Here is a 10,272-nt window from a genome sequence, read left to right on the forward strand (position 1 = left end):
TGGTTTTAGGTTTGGGCCTGTAGGCTTTAAAGAATCAACACGTTTCCTTGACTCCTCATGTCCATTCATCATTTCACCAAAATTTTACATGGTAAAAAAATAAACACTCAATCGATCTGATGGTGGCGCTATAACAAGTCAAACATGTCAATAATGTTGGAACTGGACATGTTACAATAGTGTTGGTGAGGGCTGATCACCGTCTGATCAATATCCTGTTTAACATCACCAATGAGTCATAATCTGAGGACTGCTCGGCCTTGGCAGAGGTCTGCACTCCGGTGTGCTGTGTAAACTCCATAATCAGATTGATTTTGGCATAAATCAGCTCGTGCACTCTGGATTTATAGTCAGACATCACACGTTACACTCCGATTCATGCCGACATCAGTCTGATTCTAAGGGTTTACTGCCTCATCTGAGTCTAATTTCATGGTGCATGTTAACTTCCAGGCTGAAGTTCTGCTGCGCCGTCACAGAGCTCAGTGCTTCTCTCTTAAAGCCTTGTGTGTTGTGTTGTGCATGGCCTTTACATGTCTGCGCTGTATATGAAACTATGAAGTAGACGAATGTATTTGCTGTTGCTGATATCCAGTCAGACGCTTGTACCTTCTGTCCTCCTGATCTGATCCTCCTCCTCTCTCTCTTCTCTCTCTTTTCTTTGCAGCTAAGGTCAAGTAAGCCCACCTCAACTCTCAATTCCTTGCAGAAACTGTGGGTTTTGTTGTGCATGTGTGTTTTGAGCAGCACATCTTCCACGAGCTGCATGTCTGTTAAATACCAAAACGGGGCTCATAAAGTTCATAATTCACAGCCATAAATAAATGTTAGAACTAGTCGATCCCACGTCTTCAGTCCTTCCATCCGCCTGCATGAGGAGCCTTAGATTATAATCTGATTCTCATGTCTCATCTTTTTAAGACTAAAATGTAATATTCCATGTTGCATGTCCTCTGAATCCGCCATCTGTTCTCTCAGATTTATTTAATATCAGTGTATAGTACTGCTTAATAGGATATACATTCAGATAGTACAAATGTTAAATAAGCTCAGAAACTGTTCATCTTTCCTAAGGAAATACTTTTATGGGATATGTAAAATACCAAACAGACTGTTTTGCTTTGCACTGAGGTGTGCCGATGTACTCGTATCTGGAGGCGGACATGCAGTGATGTGTTGAGGTTTGAGCGTGAGGGGAGGCAGGAAGTCCATTCGCCAAACTGCTGTACTGTATTTTAAAGAGATTGTAAAATGTATCACATGAACTTTGGTTTCAGGTTAATAAAAGTGTCAAACATCAAGGGTTCATGTTTTCCTCCTCGTTGTTGTGGTAGAGGCACACACACAGCTCAGATTGTTAAATGATTTTATTATACATTTTTATAAAATATGTACAAAACACTATAAATATTTGTCTTGAATTGTTAAGTAACATTCAGTGTGTCAATCGAGGGTTTAACTCTTTCATGTTCAGAGGGAAGCAGATTCAAATGACACGGAACTCCACATACAACAGAACCATGACAATATACATTATGATACAAAACTTCAGAGTTGGCAGAATTAATCGGTATTTTAAAATGTGGTCGTTTTCCCACAAACCTTTTACACATAAGAGAGTCACGGCAAAATTCACAAGCTTTTGTATAATACTGGTATGATGCCAGTGTCTCGCTTCTACAAAACTAATTCATATAGTTACACACGTCAGGATTCCTTGACCTTATTTTACCCTCAAACATAAGAACTTATCTGTTCCCAAATTCAAGCGATGATGACAACGACCAACATCCAGAAACCTCAAAGAAGCATCAGGACAATTTGTATATACCAAGACTTTCACTACAGAATGAGAAATTAATAGCGATACTCCCGATTAAGTCGGCCATTCATTTGGTTTGTAAATTGTAGCGTTCTGTAGATATTTGTCTCCGGCACCTATGGCTCTGCAAGTACACGTTGAAAAAGCCTTTCAAAGCTCCTCTACTTTGATACGCGTAGTTAGATGCAAACAGGCCTCAGAAACTGTTTACCCTTGACACCTTACCCTCCCGTCTGCCTTCTCATATCAGATTACAGAGCTGAGACAATGTGGCGGTGACATACATGCAGGGCGTCACGGGGAAACACAGCACCCAGACAAAATGGACCAGATGTGGCTAAGTGAACATCAAAGATCTCCTGAATGACACAACGTACAAACAAAACAGCAGTAATAGTTTGGACGTATCAGAGTATCGCTTTATAGCTTTGAAAAATATGTATGTGTTGTAAAATAGAAGAGTTGTGCAGCGTTACGGCTGAAACAACAGAAGATGAGAGCGTTCAGAATGTGTCTGATGAGCCGCGTCCAGGTGGTGAAACCCTTTGATCTCACTGTGGTTCAGCTCATAGAGGGACGCGAACATGAGACGTCCTGTTGGCACAAGTTCATTTATTAAACCCGCTCTCTGGTGACGAGACACGCAGGGCTCAGTGAGACCTCCAGGGGCCGCTAGTCCACAGGCTGCAGTGCGTTAGAGGGCGATACTGACCGCGAGTCCCCGAGTGGCCCGGGCGGTGGGGGGGCGGGCGAGGGCGGGGGTCACTGCATTCCGAACCACTGCTCCTGATCCGCCCACTGAGCCGCCTCGCTGTCGCTGCCCTCCAGGTCTCCGTCCTCCCCGCTGCCCTCCATGTCGTCTCCATCCAGCTCCACCGTGGCGTCCGTGGGGCTTTCCTCCTTCTCCATCTTCTGCATCCCCTCCAGGGACTTCTGGTCGTTGGGGTCCAGGCTTGATGGGGGGGGAATGATTCAGACTGTTATTTAATATCGACCTTATAAGGTGGGAAAGATGGTGGTTTGATAACACCTGCAGGCTTTACCTCAGTGCTATGCTGTACTGATCCATGGCTTCTTGGTAATCGTTCACGGCAACCAGGAAATCTCCCAGCATCCTGTGCAGGACGCAGTCACTCTGATTGGCCAAAGCGCTGCGGAGGAGAGTGATCCCCTCTTCATACTTCTGCTCCCGGTCTAAAGGGGGGCAAAGAGACACATTTACTTCTGTGAACTAAATTTCATTCCACTCTCCTGGTTCCCGTGTTGGAACGAGACCGAAAACTTTTCAATTTCATGTCATCAGTGCTTCTACGTACACAGCAGATCTGCCTTCTTCACCACCGCCTTGGTGTAGTCGGGCCTCTGTGCCAGCGCTTTGTCCAGCAGGGTCTTGGCTTTCTCCTGGGTCACGGGGTCCTCCAGGCACACGGTGGCCAGGATGGTCAGCGTCTGCGCGTTGGCCCCCAGAGTCTTGTAGATGTTGTTGGCCATCCCCATGGCCTCGCGAATCCCGTTGGACGCCAAGTAACATTCAATCAGACCTGCCAAGGGACAAAGAGTGTTACTGGTAAGTGAATGAACAACAAACAACACAAAACTAATGTCAGAGACTTTGTTTAAACTGGACATATTATTCCTTTAAAGGAGCCCAACGTGCCTTCATAACAGTCCAGCCTGCACGGTGCCAGACGCATGGCCTCTCTGAAGTGGATGATGGCCTCCTGGACACGGCCCATGTTCTTCAGCGCCGCCCCCTTCAGGAGGAGCGCCTGCACGCTGTTGCTGTTGAGCTGGATGGCTTTGGCCCCCAGGTAGAGGGCGCGAGAGTAACGCTTGCTGTAGAAACTGTGGCAGCTGACAAACGGAAACACGGCGACGCGGTTAGGAAGCGAGTAGCGGACATTTGTATGAGGTGAAGCGGATCAAAGCGAACACTCACCCAGAGATCACCCAGGGCTCAGCGTGCTGGTCTGAGATGTTGAACAGTCGCCCACCCAGCACCTCCACGTCCTCTAGGTGTCCCTCACGTGCCATCAGGTAGCCGTACACATCCATACCTGCCAACAGAACACACACTTTACCTGGAGCATGTGAACGTTTCCTCTCTGTCCTCAGCTCAGCTCACTGTCCACAGAGGTTTACATTTTATCAGCATACATTTTATCAGCATGGTTACACTTGTTTCCTTTCCATTTCCTCATCCCCTTCCCCTACTCATCAGGATTCAGTTGGTGCCAGATTTCAAACATCTTCCCAGGTGCTGTACCTTTAATGAGGTATGGATCGAGCATCTGGGCTTGTTCAAACTTCAGGATGGCATTCTTGGTGTCCCCCGCTCTGAAGTAAACATCTGCCAGGCTCACCAGGAGGTCCACATTGTCCCGCAGGAGGGACTTCTTCTCCAGGGAGCTGAGGAGCCACAGGGGAGGGAAGGAGAGCGACTGTCACATTAAACGCTACTTTCATATTCAGTCACATGTGTAAAGCGTGGCTGCTCTGCTCACCAGATGGTGTTGATGGCTCTCTGGTTGTCCCCTGCGTGGATGAAGGCGTACGCTTTGATCCACACGGAGAGCCAGTCCAGGTTAGGGATGCTCTGGATAACGTCCATGGTCATAGACGCCACCTCGGCTCCTTTGACCGACAGAGACAGAAGGCCTGCAGGCAGAGGACAGAGGACAGAGGGACGTTTACTGACTTTAGAGATTTTCATTGAGTCCCAAGAATATTTACCAGTGACGGACCAAGTACATAAGAACAATAAGTCAGTGTGTGTCAGTGTGTGTGTGTGTGTGTGTGTGTGTGTGTGTGTGTGTCTCGTACCTATGATGGCGTCCAGGGCGAGGGGACACTGCCTGAGCACTTCTTTGTAGCTGGTCACAGCAGAGCGTTCCTGACCGGCCTTCCTGTACAGGTTGGCCAACATCATGTTGATCTGAGGAAAGAGGGAACAGATACCGAGATAAAGTGAGTTAGTAACACACATGAAGCAGGGAAATCAAAGTGTGTGTACAACGGGTCTGTGTCTACCTTTGGAGTCCTCTGTCTGGACGGAATCCCATCCAGAACTGCAATAGCGTCTTTATCCAGTTTCAAGATGGTGTAACACTCAGCTATCTTGTACTTCACCTCAATTTCTGAGGGCAAACTCTGAAAGAAAACGCACACAAGAAGAAAGCAATGTGACTGTCCTCGCAAGCCTCCATTGTTCTGCTGCAGGTTTGATCAGTAAAGTCAAAAGCACAATGACAAAATGGACAAAACCAAACAACCAGAGGAAAGGAAATGATGGCGGCAACCTCCAAGTTCAAATCTGACAGCATTACAGTGAATGAGGGACAAACCCACACACAGTTCTGTCAGTCCCGACATGTAAACAGACAAACCTGCGCCTGCATGTTGGATGCGGCTCCACCGGCAGACGTGCGGACCTTGGACGTCTTGCTGAGCACCTTCTTCTGCTGCAGAGCCATGCTGTACTTGCAGGCGGCATTGCGATACTCCTTATCATGGAAGATGGCGTCAGCGTGGTAGACCAGCAGCTGGTACTTCTGGGCCGGGGAGAAGAGCTCTCTGCAGCCCGGGAGACACAGAGGAGGAAGGTCCATGCAGTCAGAACCAGCTCACTAACACACACTAAAGAGTTACACACAACCTCACCTGCTGCCAAGGCAACCAGTGAGGTTGATGAGGGTTTTGGATTTGGACTTTTATATTTTACCTTTGACAGCGCAGCCTTTAAAATATGTCATTAACAGTAAATAACAGTTTCAAATCACGTATCAACGGCTCCTGGCTCCTTAACCAAACAAATAAATGTATGCATGTATAAATATACCAAGTTGCACGTCAGCGATTAAAAATGTTTTAAATTTAAATTGAAGATACACAATACATAATTAAGGTGTAATTATTTCAAACTATGACAGCTTAATGCAGCTGGCATTACATCCGAGTATGTCTTGGAAAAGAAACCTCGTTTACTGTAGCTAGTTTGTAGTTGGGTGGCGTCATGTATGCTCGAATGTTACACATCACATTGGAAGGATCTCCTGGTTGACATCTTCACACAATTACTGATAAATCGCGTAATGCAGTTAGCGCCTTGCTATCACTGTTAGCCACAGCATCCACTGCAGGACCAGCGGGCCCTTCAGCAAATAGACGCACCCCGCGATGCTAACATAAGCGTACTTACGGGTTGTTGTTACTCATCGTCAGCAACAAACTGCTCATTATCCGGACATTAGAATGGAGGCCGGCAGCAGCCATGTCTCGTACATGATCCACGACGTTCATTTTAGTGAAGCGGAGGGTTTATTATAGCGCAGGGCTTTAAGGTTTAAAGTTTTAGGTTTGTAAACAGCTAACGGTAGCAAGTATCTGTTAAATATGGCGCCGAAGATACTTCCTTCCGGAAAGACCTTCTCTACGTGACGTCAGTAGCCATGTGATATTTTTGAACTATTGGACAACGCCAGTAAATCACGAACATATAAATGTGTTTGTTTATCTTAATGAATTAATGTGTTTATTTTAAAAAAAAAACCGAAATACTCGTATCTCTATGTTGTTCCCACAGGCAGATGATGGCAAATCATATGTTTTCTTTAAAAACAAATCATAGTTGTTTTTTTTAATTTAATTCAAAGTTTGTCATGTCAACATGGCTTAGTTTAAGTTTTCATTTTTGTCTTGGTCATTCCATTACAATCCCTTCACATTTAAAATCCATTCTGAATGCATTTGCTTTTCTTGTAGAATGTTCTTTTGGACTTGTGTGTACACTCTCTCTTTCTGTAGTAAAGGCCTTCACTCTGACTGGAATCACATCCACATCTGTCAGAACAATCCAGTGAAGTTCGCTCCTCTTGTGTTTAGCTGAGATCACATTGAAATATATAGTCGCCAAAAACAAATACATTTGCACTTTTCAGATGTTTTGCTTGATACAATGACCTAATATGTACATCTACTGTTTAAATAACTATTATTCCACAGTACTATGTAAATATGCTGTCCATTTTATAAGCAGCGGGATCAACAATTTCAGTGTTGTTATATGATCAAAATCAAATCGTCATCGTCATCCAATATGAATCAAAGCATCAGCATATATATACTGTTATCTGAACGGAGCTGCGCTACTGCGTCATGGTGTCTTTGCTGCTGACTTCACCGCTCATCTGAAGAAGCTTTGTTGTTTTCCCCAAACTACAGAAAACATAGGGCCACCTGCCTACGCGCATGCGCATATGTGACCCCAGCAGCTGAAGCTTGTGTCAAAACAGAGAGGAACCAGCCGAGGACCTCCATCACACTCACACTTAGCTCTGTGTCCCGACTATTTACCGACACCATATTCATTCTACTGTTTGCTTCCACGTACCATGACTGAACGATCAGCATTACTTCTTCGAAAACAACTGGCAGGTAACGTGAAGGCCAAACTGTAAACAAATAGAGACGACGTACAGGCTAGCGAGCGTTAGCCTTTTTAGCTGCGCAGGGCTGTGTTTAGGAGTTAGCTCAGGTGGCTAACAGAGGAGCAGGACGGCTTTATGTGTCACCGCAGTCCCGCACGGGGCGAAACGCAATCGATTAGTTATACGCAGGACAAAATAAGTGGATTTAGTTTCGCTCAAATAATGTTTTTAAGCCACCACAGATTCTCATTTTTGATTATACCAACGGGTTAGCAAGTTCGACATTTGTTAGCCTACGGAACAAAGGAATAATCCATCCAGCGTCCCATCTGCTGTGTGCGTTTATCTGGGCTATCGGCATTATTAACCAAATAAACAAATATTTGGTCAACTTAGTAAAGAAACAAACGCGGCCCTCGTCTAAATACCACATCAAACGCGAATGGTGGCGTATCTCCAGCAAATTAACACGGGTAGTTTTCAATGAAGGAGAAACATCTGAGGGTTTAAGCTCACAGTGTTGAAACTATTATTGTTCTGTTGGCGTAATAACATCATGTTGTTATTGATGCGGGGGCCACAGACCTGAACCTAAAGTCGCTGACAGTCCAGTGGGATGGTAACAGCCCACAATCAGTCATGAAGCCAATCGGTTATTTTTGATTTAATGCGGACAGTGTGTGCTTCAGTACAGCAGTTGTTTTATGAAGATTGTAATCTAATCAAGGAGTTAGTTTTATAAATCAGGGGAAGAATACAGATAACCCATTGGAATGTTTTAAAATGTACTATTGATTAGGACTTGCAACTTGCAATCTGCTGTGGAGTTTGTCAAATATGTCAAGTCACTATGCTTCTATTCTCTCCTGTTCATTTCACTAACATTGTATCTTGTGTCTTGGCTTCAGAGCTCAACAAGAACCCTGTTGACGGCTTCTCAGCAGGTCTAATAGATGATGACGACATATACAAATGGGAAGTTGTCATTATAGGCCCACAGGACACCCTTTTGTAAGTGAAGAGATGTCATCAGTGTCTTTCAAGTGTTTGTTTCTGAGCAAACGTATGCAGATTGAGATATTTTTCTTGATTTTTCATTCTCTCTTTGCTCTGTTCTTTGTTTCTGTTATAGCGAAGGAGGGTTTTTCAAAGCATACCTAACTTTTCCCTATGATTATCCACTACGGCCTCCTAAAATGAAGTTCATTACTGAAATCTGGCATCCAAATGGTAATAAACACATTCATCTGACTCTTGAATGATTATTTTCCTCATATCATTCCTAATATCTTTGTTTGTAATCTTATGATCTGAACAAATAGTTGGATTTTTCATTTCTACACTACTTCTGAAGCTTGTTGTAATTGAAACATGGGCTTTGAGTTTTTTAATTGAATCACATCATTGTCTCATTTTGCAGACCTCTGTTAAACACATGTTCCCCTCTTTTACAGTGGCAAAGAATGGGGACGTTTGCATCTCTATTCTGCATGAGCCCGGAGAAGATAAGTTTGGTTATGAAAAGCCAGAGGAGCGTTGGCTTCCTATCCACACAGTAGAGACAATCATGATTAGCGTTATCTCCATGCTGGCAGATCCAAACAGTGATTCACCTGCTAACGTGGATGCTGCGGTGAGTCTGAACACTCATCCCTCTCCCGTCACAATGTTCAGACCTGTTCTTGAGTTGAAAATGAATTCCGAATGCGTCATTAAAAGAATGTGGTGTTACGCCCAACAGAAAGAGTGGAGGGAGGACCCTAATGGCGAATTCAAGAGGAAGGTGGCTCGCTGTGTAAGAAAAAGTCAAGAGATGGCGTATGATTAGGAGTCAGTCAATTGTAGATTCCAGGGTAAGTACTTTAAATGGAATCGATTCACTGGTGCGAGGCTTTCATGTGATGCTCTGCCTCTGAAACCTGTGTAACTCTGATGTTCTTTCTTGTGCAGTTAAAGGAAATGCCTTCCGAGGGAAATTTTCAGCAAAAGGCTTTTGCACCTCTTGTTTTGCCAGTCAAAGGAATTGGTTGGCTCCAACCATGTTTCTGTGAACGGTTGTCCTTTTACGCAAGATGAGCCAATTTGAGATCCCTACCAGCGAAATTTACCTGTTTCCTACCTGGAATTGTATATTTAATTTTATTTATTTTGAAGATTTAATGATGTAAGATATGTCACTACTGTAAATTAACTTGCTTTTTTATCTGCTGCTGAACAGTTTCTACTTTATACCAGGTTTCTTATGCAATTTAGTGGTCAAGTTTGTGTAAAACAAATGAAAGCCAGTTGTCATTATGTCATCACTTGTCCTCCCTATTGCATATGTACCACCGGATTAATGTCGGCCCAGGAAATCTCTGTCAATAGATGTAATTATTTTCAACACATTGAATCACTGTTGCCTTTTGTTGGCTTCACTTTCTCACTGAGACTCCTTGAAGCGTCGACTTTACCAATCGTTCAGAGGGAAACACAGAGCATTTTAGAGACATGTTATCTCCTTCCTTTTCCCTGAGAAGCGGGCGCTGCTCCCCTGTTAGCATTGGCCCACAATGCTCGTGCAAGTCCACATGAAACATGACCCACAAAACTGCATGATCCCCTCAAACAGCTGTTGTGTAGTGTTGCTAGCTGTGGATGTGAATTGAATGGCTTCTTCAGTGTTTTGAGAGGTTTATGTCTTCACATTGTTTATTTGCACAAGCATTGCTAATGTTAATAGGAGACCTGTGCCACCTTCTCAGGAACAAACACAACCATATGAGCTTACACAGGGGCCTGATGAGGGGTCATTAAAGCCATATTCTGGTCACATTGCTGGATTATCGCTTGAACATAATTACCATCTCTTCCCCTTAACTTCTGGCCCTCACGATCAATGAAGATGTCTAGTTAGCCTGATATCTTTTCACAATGTTATTTATACATCAAAGACAACCAAAAATAGTCTGTGAAAATAGCCTAAGCTGTGATTCTGCATGTGCACCGGTTATCTAGCATCAAGCTTACCTCACCTTTAAGAGG

The 10,272-nt window shown here is 44.2% G+C and overlaps 2 protein-coding genes across 2 annotated transcripts; one reads left to right on the forward strand and one right to left on the reverse strand.

The window, feature by feature from the left end:
* Window positions 1-1,349: 1,349 nt before the first annotated feature.
* anapc7 (anaphase promoting complex subunit 7) lies at window positions 1,350-6,240 on the reverse strand. The gene is made up of 11 exons (XM_076164744.1): window positions 6,021-6,240; window positions 5,209-5,395; window positions 4,853-4,972; window positions 4,646-4,757; window positions 4,327-4,480; window positions 4,089-4,231; window positions 3,762-3,879; window positions 3,480-3,676; window positions 3,139-3,363; window positions 2,866-3,016; window positions 1,350-2,774 (listed from the first exon to the last, which is right to left on the reverse strand). Exons 1-11 carry the CDS (start codon window positions 6,119-6,121, stop codon window positions 2,585-2,587), a joined length of 1,698 nt encoding a protein of 565 aa, XP_076020859.1. The 5' UTR covers window positions 6,122-6,240; the 3' UTR covers window positions 1,350-2,584.
* An 847-nt stretch (window positions 6,241-7,087) lies between these two features.
* On the forward strand, window positions 7,088-9,640 carry LOC143011753 (ubiquitin-conjugating enzyme E2 G1-like). The gene is made up of 6 exons (XM_076164743.1): window positions 7,088-7,255; window positions 8,157-8,259; window positions 8,381-8,478; window positions 8,703-8,881; window positions 8,990-9,101; window positions 9,199-9,640. Exons 1-5 carry the CDS (start codon window positions 7,213-7,215, stop codon window positions 9,074-9,076), a joined length of 510 nt encoding a protein of 169 aa, XP_076020858.1. The 5' UTR covers window positions 7,088-7,212; the 3' UTR covers window positions 9,077-9,101; window positions 9,199-9,640.
* Window positions 9,641-10,272: the final 632 nt, after the last annotated feature.

Source organism: Genypterus blacodes, unplaced genomic scaffold (genome assembly GCF_046128005.1).
Source record: "Genypterus blacodes isolate CSIRO-AG114 ecotype Tasmania unplaced genomic scaffold, CSIRO-AGI_Gbla_v1 ptg000138l_1, whole genome shotgun sequence".
Classification (NCBI taxonomy): domain Eukaryota; kingdom Metazoa; phylum Chordata; class Actinopteri; order Ophidiiformes; family Ophidiidae; genus Genypterus; species Genypterus blacodes.